Consider the following 22,377-nt stretch of genomic DNA (forward strand, 5'->3'; position numbering starts at 1 on the left):
TTTTCCATATTCCATCCATTTTTTATACTGCACGAATTTAATAACTATCAATAAAGTTTTTATCATTGCTCATATAGTTGATATGCGACTATGTCATATAAATTGCTTGCCATGTAAATATTGAACGTACAAGATTCTATATTGATTTGTTTTTTTTTTTGTTGATAATTTCATTCACATGCGACCGAGTTACAATGCATTCTCTTGCCATTTAGATTCCCGGTTTTACGGTCACACTGCAAAATTCCAGCTATGATTGGCGTTATTTTAGCGAACCATGCAGCACAGGTGGTTTGGCTTTGAATAATCACCAATCGTTTTGGCCACGTGGAAAGATGCTGGGTGGCTCGTCTTCAATCAACGCACTTCTGGTGAATGAGTTTCGGATCACATAGTACATATTTATACCTATTATTTTATATTACATACTTTCACAGTACGTGCGGGGCAATCGACGTGACTATAATGTGCACTGGCAGACAGCAGGCGGTGCTGATTGGAGTTGGGACTCAGTTTTACCGTATTTCCAAAAGTTTGAAAGCAATCTGTCGCCAAATGAAGCATCGCTTAACATTGAAAATTATCCAACAACAGACTTCGATGAAAACATAAAATCAATGCTGCAACAATTCTACGAAAGTTTAGGTTTCAAACATTTGGATGATCTGTACGATGATTCATTTATTGGTTTCGCTCGTGCAAAGGGCATTTTGACAAAAGGTACACGGTCTAGTTCGGCCAAGGCATTTTTGCGCTCCGAATTGATTGGCAAACGCAATAATTTGCATGTCATCAAAATGGCCCATGTCAGTCGAATAATCGTGAACAAAGCGAACAAACAAGTGAGCGGCGTTGAGTTCACTCGTTTGCCGGAGCAAAAAACGATTGTCGCAAATGTTCGAAAGGAAGTTATTGTATCAGCAGGAGCGGTGAATACGCCTCAATTGCTTATGCTCTCTGGAATTGGGCCAACAGATCAACTAACACCACATCAAATTGAAATAATTCAATCGCTGCCGGGTGTTGGTCGCAATTTACAAGACCATATTATGTTACCGTACATTTTTTCGCTTCACAAATCAACGGCACAATCACCTACTTATCAATTTTTGGCCGATAATTTTATGAGCTACCTTTTGAATCGAAGTGGAATGTTTTCAAATCTTGGTTCGGTTGATTATATGGGCTTTTTCAGTACGTTAAACGATACGCTGTACCCGGATATTCAGGTGATGCATTATCTAATATCGAAACAGTCAACGGATTCAATGAAATTTCTTTTGAGTCTGTTCAACTACAAACAACACATTATTGATGCTGTTGTGGCGGCTAATTTGGAAGCCGATACACTTTTAGTGCTTATGATTTTGCTTAACCCCAAATCACACGGTTCAATTACGTTACGAAGCAAGAAACCCTTTGATTCACCGAAAATTCATACAAATTATTTGAAAGAAATTGATGATGTTAAAACACTGGTTCGAGCCATGAAAATTATCGATAAACTAACGGAAACGAAAATATTCAAAGAGCATGAAGGCGAAATTGTGAATTTCGAACTGAAGGAATGTGATCGATTCCCAAGAAACGCAGACACATTTTGGGAATGCTATGTGCGTCATTTGTCGATAACTGTTTATCATCCCGTTGGCACTTGCAAAATGGGAAGCCCAAGTGATGATGAAGGTAGCGTTGTTGATGGTCAACTTAATGTTCATGGAGTCAACGGGTTGAGAGTGGCTGATGCAAGCATGTAAGTTTATTCTTCAGATCTTTAACCAACGATTTAATGACATTCGAAATTGAATCAATTGGTTCAAATTTGTTACAATTTGCAATTTTATTTCTATTTCTCAGAATGCCGAAGATAGTCAGCGGAAATACAAATGCGGCAACGGTTATGATTGGAGAAAAAGTAGCTGAGTTCATCAAGCAAAAATGGGAAAAACATCAAATAAAGGAAGAACTTTGATGGTTTACCCTCAAATGATTCAGTGTTACTTCATGTATTATTTGTTTTTAAGCTGATTCAAATCAAAATCACGTGAAATCATATTGTTATAGCACGATTCTAATCTTGACAATAAGCCATTTTACTCGAAACACATACCCAAAATGTATTATATGTGTCGGTAATCCATACCAAATCTTAAACAATTCAAATAAAATGTACTGAACTACTTATATTGTATCAAATTGAAAAGATTCAAAATAAATAGACACAAAACGAAACGAAGAACAGATAAAATCGAATTATATTTTATCAATTGATTGATTTGATTCTCAAGTGCTTACAATCAATCAATATCTTATTCAAATTTGTTAACACGTAATTTAGCTGTTTAAAATTGATTTGGTTGGGCATTCCATCGCTCAATGGGTGATTATAGGCATTTGAAGTGATATTTTGTAGAGCACAAAGAACAATATCAGCTATTAATTGGAAATATTATCATTTAACGACTGTTATTCAATACAATTTGATTGACTGGCTCTTAGAGGTAGCGAATATATGTGAAATGAATTTTATGGTCAATTTTATAGGTTTATTCGACGTCATACTGGCATTTTGATTGCTTCGACAGCCTGCGAATAGAAAGGTTCATCGGACTTTATAACTTCTTCGTTTTACCATTCATATGATTCGCCGGACAAAAGTCAAATCTGTCAATTTTGTATTGTTACATAACAACATGGTCCCATGTTGAAAAGGTACCACATTTCACTTGGTGCATTTTTACAAGAAGACAATCTCATGCCATAAATGCTTTGTATTCAGCTCAAATTTCGGCTTTCTTACGCTAAGTTATGCAATCTTTTGTAATTTTGCATGTTGGACACCGGTTCTTGTTCCATTCAGTGTTTATGTAAAGCACACCTTTCTCGAACGTATGTAATCCGACAGGAACTGGAGAATGTGCGAAATATTCAAGTTTGGAACGATTGTAATGGACGATTGGTCGTTCACTCTGAATGAATCCATAAATCATTTATGTTTAATAGATCAGATGCTATCCACAAGTGTTTGCCATCATAAACTGCTATACGCTTTTGAAAATGATAATTATTGTTGTGAAAAAACATTCTTTAAATGTTAATGCCAAATTGGCAGTGCCAAGAGCTTGTTTTACATCAATTTTATGCTACTGTGTCAACACCACCTGAAGCGATGGGCCTACATTAATGAATATTACGGCACTCCAGCAATTTTCAATGGAGTTTATGTGCCAAAAAGCCTAATTGAAAGCTCTTTAGCTTGGTTGCTTTTCGTAGAGCATGCTCTGATTCACGAACTTCAAAAAAAACCATAAAAAAGAAGTCACGTAATTTTTTTTTGTTCGCAAAGAATTTACAAATGGCCTATATTGGGCAATTTTTTTGCAATTTGAATCAAATCTGAGTGCAATTCAAGGTAATGTATTTGCCACCTCATCCATAAACATGCATCATCTACCACCACGCGTGTTCGTGGTTCACGTAATAAGCGATTCCGGCATTTACATAGAAATGGCCGAAATGTGATATCCAAACTTACGGAATATTCGATTTTTCTCCCTCTCCTTCGGTTCATTCAAATAAAAGTGAAAATGCCTATTATTATTTATAGATATTCAAATGCTTAGGCCGAACCATTGAGTACTTAACACGTTATCACTGTTGTGAAATATTGGAATTAAATCAGTTCGTGAGCATCATACCTGTAAGAAAAAAAGAAAACACATGAATATATTATTCAATTCAGATAAAATTTACAATTTAAATCGATGAGCATAGAAATTGCATAATATTTCGTTATTTTTTTTTCCTTTGTGTGTCAAAACAGAAAATGCAAAAAATGGCAAGCGAGTCGATCAAATTTGAAGCCATGTGCCTCGTGTTTATTTCTTTTATAGCCGCTGGACTTTAGCATTCATAGTATCGTCTTCGATTTGGACTGCTTTCATCTTTTCGTAACCCATTTTAATTTGCATTCAAATACATTTATGCGCTTTTTCTGCACGCTTTTTCACAGCACTCCGAAAGTTTTATCGTCACGATCATTATCAAAATTATGCAATTGATGGTTGTTTCTCTCGAATTTCCGTATTTCATTAAATCGTGTCCCACTTTCTTTATACTAATTACTACATAATGTGAAAATCTCGGCACTTTTTTTTATCTTCTCTTCAAGAATGTCAAATTAAATAACAATGTTCTTTTGGTTAACGATGAAATTGGCCATTAAATCTGACCTTTTAAAGGGCGTTCAACAAATATCATATTTTAGCCGAATGTAAATTAACAAATCGATAAATTTTTGTTTCTCATTAATTAACAAGTTGCGTTGATTTAGAGTGTGGAGAATGCAGGCGGTAATTTACCAATGCCATAAACACCGGAAACATACATTTTTTCATCTAGTGTCAACCAAAAATGGGCGAAAAAAAAGTAATAATTGAATTAATAAGTGAAGAAGTCATAAGTTGTCGAATGTTTTCCATTAGCTAAGCCCAATGTCTATTTCTCTCTCTCTCTCACTCTTTCTCGATGATCACAACAATATCTTATTTAATTCAGCCATATAAAGTAAGTCACCGTCCGTCGAAATGAGACACGATTACGCATATTATCTTGGTTACATATATGATAGCTTTTTTCCTCCGCGCATATTTACATTGGAATCATTTTACTTGCGATAAAGAGAAAAAAAACGCATACAAGATTTTGAGAAGAAAAGAGAAGAGACGAAGCGTAGGGTTCGGTAACATAATGGTCATAAACATGGTAACGGTTATCATATGATTGTGCAAAGATAACATTTGCATTTAGACGATGGGTTGCTGTTGTTGCTTGGGCGCGCGTCATACAATGACAACCAAATGGGTATACAATCAATATATTGTTGCGTTGCTATTTTTTTTTATCTCGGAACTTTTCGTCCATAAAAAAATGTGGCAGAGTGCCCTATAGCTTTTTTTCGTGTGTGGAAGCGCAACACACACTCATACAAACTTGGCCGCCGATGTTTGAACAAAACGTCACGTATTCACTTTTGGTCGTCGTTGAATGCTAAATGCTCAGATGCACGCGTGGTGAGCCATGCGGCCCATGTACGGTTGTGTGTATGCCAAACACTTCATATACCTTGGCTTTGGTGGAGAAAGTTGTTTTGGTGCGACTCATATCATTTCGCTCACTCTTTCTTTCGTTCATCTTTGGATTGGCATTGTGTTTTACTTTTTCGAATGAAATGCTGCGAGCCAAGTGGATTGCGAATGTCTATAAGTTAACTCTCTCTGTGTGTGTTTGTGTTGTGGTGAATGAGAGACCGATGGTGAAGCATTGTTTGGTTTGGCTGATACTCAAAACAATTGGTAAACAGTCGGTTTTGATCACTGCTACAGAGCAGTTGAAAAAGTTATTTTGATGGAAGTTTTTTTTTGTTCGTTCGTTCGTTTCATTTATTCACCATGAGCGCATGTAGTTGCACGTAGAGTTGCGCCCAAGAGTTATTCGAAATCGTATCGCGTGTGTTAACGATTATTTCATTCAATTTCCTATATTACGGCAGAAAAACGTTCGTGAGCACGCCTGTTTGCGATTGTGTGTTTGTGCACTTTTTCCATTTCTTTTTTTTTGGTTTTGAGTTTGGTTGAATCTTTTTTTTTTCAATTTTTATATTTCACGTCGTAAAATTTAAGCCTATCCAATGTTGGAATTTCTCTATTTAATGAACGCAATAAAATAATTTCATTGGAAATATCGCGCGAAAGTGAATGAATATCAATTTGTTGTTGAATGACATCTACTTTGTGTCTGGAGTGGATATCGTGGTGTAGATGGTTAATTAAAATGCAATGAGCTCATCTATCGACATGAGGATAAATTCAAAGAGCTAATCAGTGATTAGACGTGTTTGCATTTCGGTTTGCTCGATTGTAGTTATTTTCATTGGATATTGCGATTCAAGAGTGCCGCATTTCAAATCAAGTGAATTGAACAAATATTTACATTGTATTTGTGTGTATGTGTTTGTGCTACAGCGATTGACTACTGTTTGGCTATTTGCATTGAATGCATTGACGGCAGAAAAAAAACACAGAAACAAGAGTGGCTTTTAACAATCCGGAGATTGATCGATCGAATGCGCACAGTGTTTATTGAATAAAAAAAAAGTGGGACGTAACATAACAAGTCAACTGTTGTTCAACACCATAGAAAAAATAATAGAAACACAACTTGATCGCTATAATCGATCATTGATTCGGTTCAAATTCGATAAATGTCCGCTTGAAGTAGTTTGAAGTGAAACGGTAATTGTTCAATATCAATTATAATATTGCACGTAGCAAAAAAAACGATTATCGAATTAATGAAAACTAATGAAAGTGAAGAGCGTCTGCGTGAAAACCAACAGTAAATTACATTGGCATAATCGGTGACAGAAAGACCATGCACAAAAACACATGAACGTGCAACAATTTCGCGAAAGAAAGCGATAATGCATGGCAATCGAAAAGAAAAGGAAAATCGATAGAAGTGAAGACATTATTTTTGACGTATTTTTGCGGTGAAGACACAGATTGATACGTGTTAATCGGCCAACTAGGAATAATTTATTGACAGTTTTAATTTCCGTGACATAAAGATGGTGATTCATTTTTTGGCTTCGGCCAGCGCTAGCGCTGCTAAAGCCGCCATTCCAGCTGTGGCTGGGGCTGCTTCGTCGGTGGCCACATCGGCTGTGAAATCAGCTGTGAAATCGGTCGCTTCGACTGTGGTCTCAGGCGCGGCAAAAGCCGTTGTTTCGGGAGTTGCAACAAAGGTGAGTCGCAGAAAATCGTGTTTTCCTTAGAAAACATTTAGTGTAAACAATTTTTTTTCGATTCACTTGGAATTTCAAAACCAGAAAAAGTTGGAAAATTTTTCTTTCAAAAAATTGTCAGCTCAAAACAACATTCAAATCTTTTAAAAGCATTTGAAATGTTATAAATTTAAATTGAAGTGAATTTTTTCTAATGAAATATTTTGCCCATTTCATAGGTGGTTCCTGCTGTTGTGGGAACAGCGGGGAAGGTTGTTGCAGCGAAAGCCGCTGCAGTTACCGGAATAGGCACCACATTATTAAAAGCAACGCCAATAATTGGGCCGGTTGTAGTTGGTGCCGGCAAACTCACAGCAACCATTGCACTTGCGATGAAAGCAGCCACCGCCATCATAGGAGTTGGAAAGATTTCCATTTTGCCTGTTCTGATCGCTTCGCTCGTTTATTACAATTATGACTTTTTCGATCCCGAAAATCGTCCATTCAATGTAAAACAAATCGATCCCGAGTACGACTTCATTATAGTAGGAGGAGGGTCAGCGGGTTCGGTGCTGGCAAATCGATTAAGTGAGATCAGTAGTTGGAAAGTGTTACTGCTTGAGGCGGGCGGACATGAAACTGAGATATCTGACGTGCCAATTTTATCGCTCTACTTGCACAAGAGTAAATTGGATTGGAAGTATAGGTAACTGAGTTATTTGGTAACTTATTCTCTGAGTGTTTTGTCTCTTATCTTTCATATTTCTTTGTCTTATTGTGAATAATATAATCGTCTTTAGCTCATCATCTAGTATCTGTTCGATTTATCATCAACATATTCACATATATTTCTCTCACATAAATCACTATTTTAATCGAAATTATGAAATTTACTAAACAAAATCAAAGTCATAACAGTGTTGCTCTTATTTAAATTCAATCAAAATGCCATCGTTTTGTGCGTAAATTTCCAAAAGAAACAATAAAAGGTCCAGTGAATCGTTGAAAAACGAATCAAACTACTGCGCGCTAAAAAAAAAATTCGACTCATTCAAAGTGGTCATGGTCATTTGACTGTGTGCGAAGCCACATATAATTCGATGCGGTAATTCTTTCACCATCGCATCTGAACTATCCAGCAGCTGAACATTAGATGACATGCTACTGCTGCGTAGGTTAGAAGTGAAAAAGAAAGATTTTCAACGAATGCATGTATAAAAGTTTGCAAATTATGACAATAAACAAGGAATGAAACGAAATGAATGGAATAGGCGAATCTCTTATACAATTCCCAATGAGATAATCTCGAGCTGTGATAGCAACGACATAAAGCGATGTACAACTACATCGACAACAACAGCACCGAACGAATGTGCAGCAAAGCCCGCATTTTTGTTATAATATTGTTTTTTTTTCTCTCTCTTCTGTTTGTGGCTGTGATTGCAACAACAAGTACACAATTACCGGAACATTTCGAATTGTGTCTTTCGACACACGGGTTTATGTGGTATATTATTGAGAGATAGATGGATAGCGAAAGAGAGAGGTATGGCAATTCAGTTCGATTCAACAAACATAAGTCACCACATTAAAAGCCATTTTCATACCCAATTTTGTACCCATATGTGTATGTGTGCCTATGCTGCGAAAATGAAACATTTTGTAAATTATATGCAATTCACCAATCATTTTTTCAGTCAAATACAAAATGATGCATCGGTTGTTGTTGTTGCTGTTGTTTTATGCTTGCATTCATGTTTTGTCATTTGTTTGTGTGTGCAACACAGTGCCGACACTTTGTAAACCAAGAATGACGTTTGTCTCTGTCGTTTTGCGTTTATGAAACATACCTTCGTTTTTAGCTTGGTGAAACTATTCTATTTAAACAACGATTAATGCGATGGGTCCAAGTTCATTGAAAAAGCATGCATTTTTACTTTCATTTCCACCACTCAATCACGGAACAATGCGATTTTGGAGGGATTTTGTTCATTAACTCGATTCAGATCGATTGGATATCTGAAACTTTCGTCTTTCGAAACATTTCGATTCAAATTTCCATTTTAAAATGGACGGCTTAAGTGGGAGCATATGCCATAAATGTTTCGATGGTCAAGTGATTTGCTCTCAATTTACACCACAGCCAACACACACACACACACACACACTCATTACTATGTACTATTACGTTATTGTGTTGTTTTTATTATCTCTTTCAAATGAGCAGCATCAATAAACAACCTGCTTATACATTTGCAGCCGAGATAAATGTTTGCAAATTCATTTCGGGCAATTATTTAATGAGAGCCAATCAACCCGATGTCAAGGCTACTTCTTCATATCTATACTCGAAACTTCGATTTATAAAACAAGCAGTATCCAAATCGTTCAAATTTTCTTTCTTTCCTGATGCAAGACGGGCGGTTACTTTCATTTTGCTGGCTTGAATTGATGAATGGCACATTTCCGAAATTCAAAAACTCGTTTGCTTACTTTTTTTCGGCAAAATTATGTAATTCGATTGGTTGCGATTAATTTGATTTCTTTTTTCTCTCTATGATAAAAAAAAATGTCCGTATCTGTTCAAATCACATAAATGACAGATAATATGAAAGTAAAATTCCGTTGGTCGACCAACGATCGTCACATAACATCAGCTACTTTTGATGCATTGGGAAAGGAACACGTCACATTTGTCAGAATTATAGGCACTTAGCACAATGACAAATCGTTCCTAATTTTATTTTATCGATATCTAGCCAATGGTTAGCATCTCGTTTCTTTGTTTGGCGAAATTTTATGCTTATTTTGGACGCACCGACTCAACACCACCTTCGCATCCACGTGTTTGCTTGTTCATGCCAAATTTGATCAGCAATTGTTAACATAATAATACACATTTTTCAGATGCGCTCAGATAAAGTGCGAAATGTGAAGACGAAACAACACTTTCTAATAGCTCAAATTAAGATCTCATTACAAACACGTTTACAGCGATTAGGCAACCGCGAGATAAGCTCCAAATTACATCATTTAATTCGTATATTTGCGGTTTTTATAGAGCATGATATTTAACATTTACATTTCTACACCGTATTCTCCTTCATTCTTCTCATTTTGCTTCATGTGCAATTCATGTTTTTTTTTTACATCGAATTGTCAATTTTTATTGCAAACATTTACTGTTTGTTTTGTTGATTTAAACGTGATAAGAAAAGTGCGTAAAATTCATGTGTACATTTTCATTGATGCGAATTTTTACTATAGCCTATTTTCAATATGACACAAAGTCTTTGTGTGACAGACACAGTCATTGATGGGCAATATTCATTGAGAGTGGCACCTCGTCGGCGTCATTTGAAATTGTGAAATACATGAATAAATGTGTGCGGTCTTTCCCATAAATTTTGCGTGTACGAAATGTGCTGAAATCAGTCCAGTTCCGTTACATCATTGATTACGATCGGTAGTATTAGTGTGGCTATATCATCATACCATCCTTATCTTGATAGATAATTCAATGCAATCGCATACGCAAACTACTAAAAAATTCTCATGTATACCGGATGCGGCCTGGTGTTTTTTTTTGTGCTTTGGTTCAAGTTCTCTTTTTCAACCATAAAAGCGGATAGAAATGTATGGCCATGCTAAAATGTTTATGAAATAATCTTGAGATTTTCAATACCGCAACTTTTTCTCTCGTGCCTTCATACAAAATAACAAAAAAATGTTTGCTGTAAATTGAAAATCTGTTTGCGCCGTTTGAAAAGAATTGCTTCTGCTTTCATTGGTTGAATATACACATTGTGTTAAGTACGTTTGTGTTTGCGTCATCGTGTCGATTGAATCAAAGCTATCAAAATTGCCCGAAAATGATCGAAAAGAAAATCGGTTTGTTGGTGCGCTATTCAACAGGTTGGCTAGTGTTTGTTGTGTGACGAACCACACGCAAGCCATTGCAAGCCATTCGGAAAGAAAGTCGAATAAATTGCGTAACATTGTGATGCCCAATGCGTTTCGTGGGTCTTTTCTTTGTTTTCAGTTTTCAATCAATAGCAAAGAAGAAGATTGTTATAAAATTAGATAACTAAAATTGATGACGAAATGCCAAACACACACACGTCAAACCGAGAAAAACCAAACAAATCGGTTGTGATATGACATCACTGTGACCGGTCATGGTGAAAAAGTCTTGTATATTTTGAATGATGTTTTTTAATGACCGCCGATGCGGTGGGTGCTACAATTCAAATCACTGTCATACTATCGCGGAACATAAAATAAATGCTTCCAAAGTTGAAACAAAAGAAGAAATGAAAAATTCCAAATGAATCACACGAAAAATGGAATTTCGAGGTGAAGAAAGCAGTTGAAAACGAAATTTGGGATAGAAATGCCAATGTGGTCGAGCGTGCGATTGACATTCAATTTTATGGTGATTACAATGAAAACCGAAAGCAACGACACAAATATCGTACTCAAAACAACGGCCAAATGCAAAAAAGGAGAAAAATAGGCTCAAGGTCGGCATTTAGCTAATTATGTGGTTTTTTGTGGACGAAAACTACATTTTTCCCATGCCATTATCGCTACCGTTACAGTTACCTGCGCAACATTTCTACCTGCCTTGCTTTCAATCATTTTTTTACACGAATGTGATGTGAAAAAAATGACCATTCCCAAGTGAATGGTGTCGTTGAAAATTTAATTTCATTTTTTACATAATTTTTCATGTTGCATTATTATACTTCTAGCTGTTGCGTTTTGTGCGATTACGTTGTAGCTAACAAATGACCGCAAAACATATAAAAGAGTGTGTCTAGAGTGACATTCACGCACTTTGGACAAAACCAAAACAAAACCCATTGCAGAAGTAATTAGAAGTCGAAGTCATGCATTGCTCGAAGCATTTTATCCATTGTTGAAGAAAAGAAGCGGTGACAAAACTTGGGTCAAAATTTGGGTTGTAAGCCGATTAAGTGTCTAATTATGATTAAATTTTACGTAAATTTATTAGACTAAAATACAAACCAAAATTCAATGCAACCAAAAACATATTTAATGGTAATGAACGTGATTAACCTCATCCAATTCCATGGTTCATTCATAGAATATCCGAATACACAAGAGAATTTCGTAAGAGATTTTTAATAACGAGGCATATTTTGAAAAGACTTCATATAAAACACGAAATATCACACCAAATGAAATTGCACAATCGATATTTATCTATCGCGTTGATAACCAATTCATTATAACACAATCTATATCTATTTGAAACGTTTGTTTTTCGTTTATTTTGTCTCTATTTCCTCAAAGTGAACATTTGCATATGAATTCATATCTTTGATTCAAAAATGAGAAGAAGATGAAAACAGAAATACATTTTTCATCGATAACGTGGTTCCCATCGCATCGGACAGACGTGACAATGTGTGGCTATCGCATGGTTGGCGATGACAACGCACCGTCTATTGAGTTTTAAATACAATTTGTCAGGTAAAGCGACGATTTTCGAAGTGACAACAATATGAATAACATGCTTTGAAATGGATTTTGGCCTTTGAATTATTGCCTGCGCTGCCTTTGAACTGAACGGTTGGAAAAATGGGTGAATTCGATCGTTCACTAGAACTGAACAGACTATTCAAAGTGATGGATAGCGACTAGATATATGAATTGAACACGAAAACGATTGAAAATTGTTCTCTTTTTTCTGATGAAATGCAATTATTTTCATCTTCTTGGAAGTGTTCCATCTACTTGTTGCACGCATGGGCTGACATTTGATTGATATGAGGTTCATTAATTTTTTTCGGCCATGCTATGTGAATGAAAATTGATGCCAAATTTGATTGCTTTCCGCTTACAAATGACACTAAATTCGGCTTTCATAGTGTCGAGGTTAACATGAGTCAGCTTCTTTTGAAATGTAGTGTACGCATCTTCAAATGTGTTGAAATCAATTGAATTCATTATGTATATCGATGTACTACCCGGCCCCTAATGTGTAAGCGCACGTATTTAATCCCGTCCGACAACAATGACTATAACTTAGCAAAGCCTACGAAACATTCAATGAAAACTCTGGAAAAAAATGAAATTTTTTCCGCTTCTGAAGCTTGCATTCAATCGCACGATGAATTTGTATTGTTCTGCAATGGCTCAAAGTGTTAAACAATCAAATCAAATGTTAAAATCGGTGATTCAATATATCTGACAGAGATTTTTTTGACACTGTTTTGTTGAGCGACAAACAAAGCGAAGAAGATATGTGTTTTGACATTTCAAAACCGACGAATGTATAGGATTGTTTTCGCGGTCGTCAAAATACGCCAAACAATATAAGCATTCGTCATTGTGAAGAAGGAAATTACTACTGTTGCGGTATTCGTTGTTTTAACTGTTTAAAAAATGAATTCGATCACTGAAAGGTATTTTATTTTGGTTTTCAATTCAATGCACGAAACCACACTAACCGAAAACAAAATGAATGAAAAGTGATTAAAAATGCGTCGAATGCTTCATCGAACGCTTCCAGAATAAATTCAACATTCGGCAATTGCCGGTTTTACGCTCGATTTCAGTTTTCACTTTCGTGCTACACCGGCTGATTGTTAACAAGACACCGTTCCGCATGCTTCCGAATTCCTGTGCTCATAAATGAATAAAAGCATATCCATAAACTGTAGTTTCATGCCCGTTTTAAGACCGTCTAACACGATTAAAAGTAACACTGAACCAAATTTAAGCGCACCAACATACGCATTTCCTCACTGCTTTTCCACACGCTTGCGTTTCCAATTCAGCACAGTTTCTTTTTCAAACTCAAAAAACCGCGCACAATATTTTCTTACGACGGAATTGAACATATGAATTTTAATAGTCAGAAATAATTGCATTATCAAGACGGTGCTCGAATTTTCGCGGAAAATTTAATTAAATCAACGAACGTGTGTGTATAGCACACTCGAAGCCAAAATCTGATTTCAAAGTGTTCTTACGTGAGTCTGTGTGCTTTAACCAGGCTTTTTTTAAAAATAATATTCGTTATTATCACGTTGAGTGTGCTCTTGGGGTGGGGTTATGCTTTCTCACGACTTCAGTGCGAAATTAAATCATTTCGTCTAATAATGTTGTTGGATGGTTTTTTTCAGTAAATTACCCTGTGTAATCCAGCGGCGCGCTAACGCACGATGCCAACAACACAAGCGTGTTTGCATTCCAAATGCTCATACATAAATTGAATAATAATAGGAATTTTCACATAATTATCGTACAAGCGTGTGCGAGCACATGCATGCTTCAGGAATGTGTGTAAGCATTGGTGCTAGAGATGAAAAGCAAGCAATTTGGAACGGCGTCTGAACCTGATAATTTCAATCTTGATATTGTTCTTCGTTGTGATTCATTCGATGAGGGTATGCAATTTTATGGCTTTTCAACGATATCAATCAGAATGAATTAATCAATTTGACTGGTTGTGTTTCGATCGGTTAGCAAATGACCCAATCGTTATTCTGTAAAAGCGCAACCAATGTGTTATGCACACACACACACACACACACACTAAAAATGTAATCAAATTCATCATCAAACCAAATTAAATATGCGTGTTGCTTTTTGATTTCTTCATTCGTCGGTTTCGGTAGAGACACACGCACACACCACATTATGCGATGATTCGCTTTAATTCATTCCATACGACGACCGTAATAATGAATGACTGTGACGGTGTGTTAAGATCACACGAATGAAAGTGAAAATTGCATTGTTTTCTTTGCTTTCGTTTGCAAAATATATTCGCAGTGAAAAAAAAAATTAATATGGAACCGTTATTTGGTGCGCTCGAATGCTCTCAACACCAATTTAATGCTATGATTCTAGAAAAAAATATCAGCCTTATCGATTACGCGATAAACTGTTTAATGCGAACTTAACCGTTCGGTTTATGTAACGAGCGCATCGACTCATTTTTTCAATAAAACTTTGTTCATTTTATTCTGTTTGATTCGATGATTTATCGAAATACTCTGAATTAAATTATATAATAATAAGCGGTAGTTAACCTTTAAGTAGTTAGTAAAAGCTAATAGATTCAATCTCTGGTTGAGCATCTGATAGGCATCAATCTTAAAATTGGATGTAGCGTCGTCATGGTGGTGTTGGTGTGGGCTCAATTTTTCTCTATTCATCTTCAAATTGTTATTCAAACTGAAACCACAGCTGAACGGCTCGGTTCGGTTATGATTGATTTTTTTTTCTTTTCTTCTGTTGTGTTTTCTATAATTTCATTCATTGCAGCAAACAGCAGCCGGCATTCAACTCATTTCAAATAAATAATGCCATTAAAACGTTTGATTCGACATAAGCCGAATCGGATTTGTACTGAATGACTCGGCACAATCATCATCATCATGAGGAAAGAAACCGACTAACGTGTGAATAATTATGATTGACTCTATTGTAGATGTAGTAGACTTTAATAACAATTTATGTATGATTAATCACATTTCTTTTTCTATCGTTGCATCCGACCGCCGATTTAATTGGCTTCAAACAAATGAAGTGTTGTCTACTACCTGTCTCGTGTATTTTTGTCTTTTTTTCATTCGTAGCTCTGGTTTGATTTCTCCATTTTCACACAACTGTAATTTGTGATTGTATCTGTTTTTCCGTACTTCTTCTCGTTGTTCGAACTAATATTTTTGTTTCAGCACTGTCTCTTGATTCATTTCTTTGCGGGGTACTTTATGGCCTGGATGGTTGTTGATTGTTCTTGTTGTTTAGATTTCATCGAAATTATTAAATCAATTGTCAAAATATTTAGATCACAGCCACAGCCGACAGCGTGCCAAGCGATGCAAGATAATCGCTGCTGTTGGACACGCGGCAAGGTGCTAGGTGGATCGAGCGTTTTGAACACAATGCTGTATATTCGGGGCAACAAACGAGATTTCGATCAATGGGAATCGTTTGGCAATCCAGGCTGGGGATATGAAGATATTTTACCATATTTTCGCAAATCCGAAGATCAACGCAATCCATACCTGGCACGGAATAAACGTCAACATGGAACTGGTATGTATAGGAATGCGCCAAAATTGGACGTTTTAGAAATTTAAGTCGAATTTTGGGTTTGAAGCTTTAACTCGAGTCATTCTTCATCCAATTGTTCCAACATGAAAAATATTTCCGGAAAAAAATCTAATCACCACATTCATTTATTTAGGTGGACCGCTCACAGTCCAAGACGCTCCTTACAATACGCCAATCGGTATTGGATTTTTGCAAGCTGCCCAGGAATTTGGCTACGATATGGTGGATGTGAATGGTGAACAGCAAACTGGATTCGCATTTTATCAGTTCAATATGCGTCGAGGATCGAGATGCAGTGCAGCGAAAGCCTTCTTACGCCCGGTTCGACTGCGAAAGAATTTGCACGTTGCACTTTTTTCGCATGCAACACGGGTGCTAGTTGATCCCGTAACAAAGCGAGCCTATGGAGTTGAGTTCATCAGAGACGGTATCAAACGTGCCGTTTACGCTAAACGAGAAGTGATTTTAACGTCTGGTGCGATTGGATCACCGCATATTTTACTCAATTCCGGAATTGGACCTCGAAGAGATCTCGAATCAGTCGGCGTACGAGTAGTTCATGATCTCGAAGGAGTCGGTCGCAATTTACAAGATCACATTGCAATCGGTGGCTTGGGTTGGACAATTGAAAAACCCGTTGGCATTAAAACGAATCGTCTCATCAATTTGAATGCGGCACTTCGCTACGCAATCACCGAAAATGGCCCGTTGACGAGCAGCATCGGATTGGAAACGGTTGGTTTTCTCAATACGAAATATGCAAATCAATCGGACGACTGGCCCGATATGAACTTTATGATGACAAGTGCCTCATTATTTGCCGATCAACAAGCGAAAATTGCCCACGGTCTGAAGAAAGAATATTTCAACTACGTTTTTGGTGATTTGGTTACTCAAGACACATTCAGTATTTTGCCGATGATTTTGCGACCGAAAAGCCGTGGCTTCATAAAATTACACTCGAGAAATCCACTTCGGTATCCGTTGTTGTATCACAATTACTTGACACACCCAGACGATGTTAATGTAATGCGTGAAGGTGTTAAACTGGCCGTTGCGTTCGGTGAAACGGATTCATTGAAAAAATTATTCGGCGCCAAATTCCATCATCGTCAAGTGCCAAACTGTCGACATTTGCCGATGTTCACCGACGAATACTGGGAATGCTTCATTCGACAATACACAATGACAATTTACCATATGTCGGGCACAACGAAAATGGGACCAGCTTCAGATCACGAAGCGGTTGTTGACGCTCAACTACGTGTCTACGGTATTAAGGGGCTTCGTGTGATCGACGCTTCAGTCATGCCAACGATAACAAATGGCAATATCTATGCTCCGGTGATAATGATCGCAGAAAAGGGCGCGGATATGGTTAAAGCTCTTTGGCTACGTGACGAAATATTCCGTTATCGACGATACGACAATGTCCAAAGACTGAAGCCGCTTGGAAATCAAACAGAATCAACGAGTTTTGGATAAATGCATATAAATTTGAATTAGATAGCAGCTTTTATTTATTACCATTATGTATTCCGATTGAGATGGTCTGACCGCTTATTTGATTCTTTTTCTATTTTTTACTACGAAGCCAAACCCTACTTGAATGCGCGCGTGTGTGTGTGTGTGTGTGTGTGTGTGTGTCAGACCAGAAAATGAATGGAGCTTACTAATTGAATGTGAAATAAAGATAGTTTAATTTATTTATTTCAAGACTAGAATCATTAAACGGAAAAAGAATTTTCAGCATTTAAATAGAAAATAAGACAATTCAAACAAAAAATTTATCAAAATAAATTGGTGTAATTATTAAGTGTTTTTTTCTCGTCATTTTCTGTGTGTGTCTCTCTCAGTCTCAGTGTGGGCATGTAGACGCTCTTCTTCGTGTTATTTTTTTTATGTAATTCTCTCTATGTTTTGTTTATTTAATGGGCAACAAATTGGTACAGCACAAACAATGGCAACATGGTGCGAAGGCAATGTGGCAATAGCTAATAACAATCAAATGAGCGCTTGTATCGACCGGAATGCTATGGTTCGTATTCAATGTATGAAATCGCATACAACGAAGCAGGTGTACAAATCGATTCGCACGTAGGATTTAAATGGATTGGTCGCACAAATCTCGTAGCTGCATGACTTTAGCGTTTGTACTCGAAGCTTTGCACTCAGTCAAAGAGAAAAAAGCACACGTGATTTCTTTGTTTGGTCAAGAGTTTTTGAGATTTAATGTTTGGCATACCAACTGCGGCAATGTTTATTTGTTCATTATGGCCACGTTTCGAGCATCAATAGAGTTACTCGTTTGAACTCTAATTTATGACTGACCAAATTACCACCTCGCTTCCAGTTTTTATAGATTTTTAGCCGATTTCATGTATCGTTTTCCTTCTTACCGATTTCGTATTGGTAGACGAGCCGGCTAGTGGCGCAATCACTACGGCTCGTGTGTATGTGAGTGTGTTGGCGATGTAAATGGACAGAGAAGATCATTACAATGAATGCATACTAATGTGTCGAGTGTTGGCATTTCTGACTGTTGAAATAGCAACACATACACATGGTTTATGTATGTAACACATTTTTCTCTCGTTCTTTTGAATGGATTCGTTTAATCCAAAACGGTTCATCTATCGAACAGCATTGAGCTTCGACCGGAATGCATTGGCTCAACCGAATATTATTCACAATAGAGCACATAGGCCACTTGTTTTGTAACTGAAAACCTTTCAAATTTACTCTTTTTTCGATGTAGTTTAACGTTATAATTGTGCTTTTTCAATTACAGAACTCAACCACAGTCAACGGCATGCCAAGCGATGAAAGACAATCGATGCTGTTGGACTAGAGGCAAAGTCATTGGTGGTTCATCGGTAAGTTTTTTTTTTATGAAAATCGTTTTCGAAATTGTTGGAAACTCTGAACTATTCAAGCAACGGGTTAGTAAATTCTTGTTTAAATCTTTTTCAGGTCCTCAATACCATGCTGTACATTCGAGGCAATCGTCGAGACTACGATCAATGGGAATCGTTGGGCAATCCAGGATGGAGCTATGAAGATGTTTTGCCATACTTCCGTAAATCGGAGGATCAACGCAATCCATACTTGGCCAAAAATTCACGATACCATGGAAAAGGTGCGTTTCTTATCAAGACACAGTTTGGTCACATTTTTCTTTGAATGATTGAATAACAAAAAATCCCATATTTTCAGGCGGCTATCTCACCGTCCAAGATTCTCCGTACAATACGCCATTGGGGATGGCCTTTTTGCAAGCCGGTGAAGAATTGGGTTATGACATTGTCGATGTGAATGGAGAACAACAAACTGGATTTTCTTTCTATCAATTTACAATGCGTCGTGGTGCTCGTTGCAGTGATGCCAAGGCATTCTTGCGGCCAGTGCGTCTACGCAAGAATTTGCACGTAGCACTTTTCGCGCATGTGACAAAAGTGATTTTTGATGAAGAATCAAAACGAGCTCTCGGTATTGAATTCATTCGAAATGGAGTGAAGCAAGCGGTTTACGCGAAGCGTGAAGTCATTTTGTCAGCTGGAGCAATCAACAGGTATTCTATTTTAATTTTGAATCAGCCTGCTATATATTATATAACTTTTATTATCTATTTTTAACGTCAAAAGCCCACATTTACTCATGTTGTCGGGAATCGGACCAAAATCTGACTTGGAAAAAGTCGGAATCCCAGTTATTCATGATTCGCCGGGTGTTGGACGCAATTTGCAGGATCACTTTGCTATCGGTGGTTTGGCATTTAGAATCGATCCCAAAGTCAGTTTCCTGTTCAGTCGAATGTTTAACATGAACTCAGCCGTTCGATATGCAATCACCGAAGATGGCCCACTGACCAGTAGTATTGGTTTGGAAGTTACCTCATTTATTAATACAAAATACGCAAATCATTCAGACGATTGGCCGGATATGAATCTATTCTTCACGAGTGGTTCAACACCGTCGGATCCAGCAATCAAAAATGCGCATGGTCTTAAACCGGAATTCTATAATGAAATCTACAAGGAATTGGAAAACAAGGACGTTTATGGCATTTTCCCTATGATTTTGAGACCAAGAAGTCGTAAGTGATTCGAAAATATTCCGGGAAATCATTGGAATGAAACATTTATTTCTAATTTTGGTTCATTTCAGGTGGTTTCATTAAGATCATTTCGAAAAATCCATTGAGATACCCGTTGCTGTATCACAACTACTTGACACATCCAGATGATGTGCACGTCATGAGAGAAGGAGTGAAAGCCGCCATTGCCGTTTCGGAAACGCAGGCATTGAAACGATTCGGATCACGTTACCATTCGAAACCGTTGCCAAATTGCAAACATTTGCCACACATGACCGACGAGTACTGGGAGTGTGTCGGTAAGAGTTCGCCGAATTTAATCGCTTTTTTCATTCATCAATTTAGATTCATTTGATGACAGAAAATTAATTTTTTTCTTCGCATTTCAGTAAAACAATACACATTGACCATCTATCACTATTCATGTACGGCACAAATGGGCCCATCCACGAATCCATGGGCTGTTGTCGATCCACAACTCCGGGTTTATGGTGTGAGTGGACTTCGTGTAATCGACGCTAGTATCAGTGAGTATCTTCTCCAGCTTACGATTTAGCTTATCAACGGAGCGAAAATTTCAATCATATCTTCCATCTTCCTAGTGCCAACGATTCCAAGTGGAAATATTCACGCCCCAACCGTAATGGTAGCCGAGAAAGGTGCTGATTTAATCAAGGAGCTGTGGTTACAAGAAGATGTCGTTCGTGCAGAACGATCAGCTGCCAAAACCGCAAAAGTCGCACACGTTGCAGAAGTAGTGGAAACGGTCGCAGCTGCTGCTACTGCAAAAAATATTACCATCGTATATGCGAATGCAACGGCAGCCTAACTCATACACAAATAAGTCATTCAGTCGGAATGACAAATAAATGTAGATAGATTGTTTAGCAAAGAGTTTATTTAATTGTGGTAATTAAGGAAGAAAAAAACTAGCCAAATTCTAAATCAACCGACTGCAATGAAGAGATTTTTAATGCACTCTGTGTTGATAACATTCAACATGACCATGACAACCGACGTGGTTCATCACCAGTGAAACTTGAAAACGGGATACATTTTAATGATAGGACTGTAGATTTAAAGAAATTAGAGCTATGAAGAAAGACGTTATTATAACCACCCAAGACTAGAGTCAATTATGTAATTAGTTACAGTTTAGATAAGATTCATACAAATTCATGCGAATTTTGTATATAGAATGATCGAGGAACCAATACTTGCCCCAGTTTAGAAATTTAGCATCCTTTTTTGTACATATTCGTCCCATCGAATTGATTTTTTCTGTTATTCTTTTTTTTTTTTTAAAATAAATTCTCTTTTGTTTTATAAAATCGAAACCAATGACCGTTTTTATTTTAAAGGAAAAATGAAGTTATCTTTATCGAAATCGATCAGTGAAATCTTCATTAATATGAAGACGAAAAGAAAATTCAAGAGATAGTTAAAATGATAGAACAAAGGGAGAGATGACGCTTTTAGCTAACGAATGGAAAACACAGGGGAGAATCTATAAACTCATCGCTTTGTTTTGCTTCAAATACAAGAAAAGAAGAGTGCAACTAAATAAACTCGATTTCATTGACATCGCGATCATGACCATTCTTCAGTCCGCCCAAATGTATGCAATTCTTCTAGCCAAACGATCAACCATCATCGTGCTTTCTCTTCATTTTTTTTTTTTCATTTTAAACTCAGTCCAAAGCTAAACCAAACTTGAGCAGTTCGACTGATTATGAAAACAAACAAAATATCCGCTTTCTGCTCCAGTGAAGTCGTTCGTTCTCTCTTTGATCGATTGTTTGGATTTCAAACTTTGGAATGGTGTGCGTATATGTGACCGAAGTCATGTAGCACCGGTTATTCGCTCTTTTTGAACTGTCCAAAAAAAAAGAAACAATAAAATACAATGCAGCTGTGGTATTTGTGACACAATCGCAAAACACGTTGGTTGTTAAAACTGACACGCAAAAAACAGAACTGCACATGAACGAGCATTCCATAACGATGCATCGTCGTAAAGCGCGAAGCAACTTTCATTTGGAGGCACTTTGGCCAATCTTGTCGCAGAGTATGAATACGTAATATGATTTGGATTTCCCTCCAAATCGGTGTAATCTCTGTAATCGGTGCTTGTCCGATCATGGCAGCAACAAACGGTGGCCACACATTTGTTATTATTACGATCATGTTTAATCTCGTGCCGTACGTAAATTACTCCCGAAAAAAGTGGTGTGTAAACCGTCGATCCAATGGCAAGCCAAGCGAATAAAAAGGGATGTTATCAAGCGAAAATCATGTTGCTAATTAACAAATTACCATTGAAACTGTCTGATTGATATATGTTTAATCATTCGTCGATATAATATGTGTCTTCATTTCTAATTAAGTTCGTGCGTAC

The 22,377-nt window shown here is 37.0% G+C and overlaps 3 protein-coding genes across 8 annotated transcripts in view; 2 read left to right on the plus strand and 1 right to left on the minus strand.

Annotated features, from left to right (window-relative positions):
* Positions 1–22,377, minus strand: part of LOC129576183 (flotillin-2) — a 118,489-nt gene that overhangs the window by 41,943 nt on the left and 54,169 nt on the right. The gene's annotated exons all lie outside the window — the stretch shown is intronic.
* On the plus strand, positions 29–2,248 carry LOC129576174 (glucose dehydrogenase [FAD, quinone]-like). Its single transcript, XM_055460842.1, has 4 exons — positions 29–113; positions 216–371; positions 438–1,753; positions 1,858–2,248. Exons 2-4 carry the CDS (start codon positions 336–338, stop codon positions 1,970–1,972), a joined length of 1,467 nt encoding a protein of 488 aa, XP_055316817.1. The 5' UTR covers positions 29–113; positions 216–335; the 3' UTR covers positions 1,973–2,248.
* On the plus strand, positions 5,311–20,809 carry LOC129576131 (glucose dehydrogenase [FAD, quinone]-like). Of its 2 annotated transcripts, XM_055460720.1 has the most exons (9): positions 6,612–6,805; positions 7,024–7,490; positions 18,675–18,759; positions 18,857–19,022; positions 19,100–19,454; positions 19,528–19,979; positions 20,051–20,278; positions 20,369–20,506; positions 20,582–20,809. In XM_055460720.1, exons 1-9 carry the CDS (start codon positions 6,629–6,631, stop codon positions 20,806–20,808), a joined length of 2,295 nt encoding a protein of 764 aa, XP_055316695.1. In that variant the 5' UTR covers positions 6,612–6,628; the 3' UTR covers position 20,809. The 2 variants fall into 2 exon arrangements, with proteins under 2 accessions (XP_055316705.1, XP_055316695.1); XM_055460730.1 differs by lacking the exons at positions 18,675–18,759; positions 18,857–19,022; positions 19,100–19,454; ... (2 more) ...; positions 20,369–20,506; positions 20,582–20,809 and adding exons at positions 15,615–15,865; positions 16,017–18,269 and having other exon boundaries at positions 5,311–6,805.

The sequence above is a fragment of the Sitodiplosis mosellana genome, unplaced genomic scaffold, assembly GCF_009176505.1.
Source record: "Sitodiplosis mosellana isolate CC-2019 unplaced genomic scaffold, AAFC_SMos_1.0 Smas_scaffold_1, whole genome shotgun sequence".
NCBI lineage: Eukaryota > Metazoa > Arthropoda > Insecta > Diptera > Cecidomyiidae > Sitodiplosis > Sitodiplosis mosellana.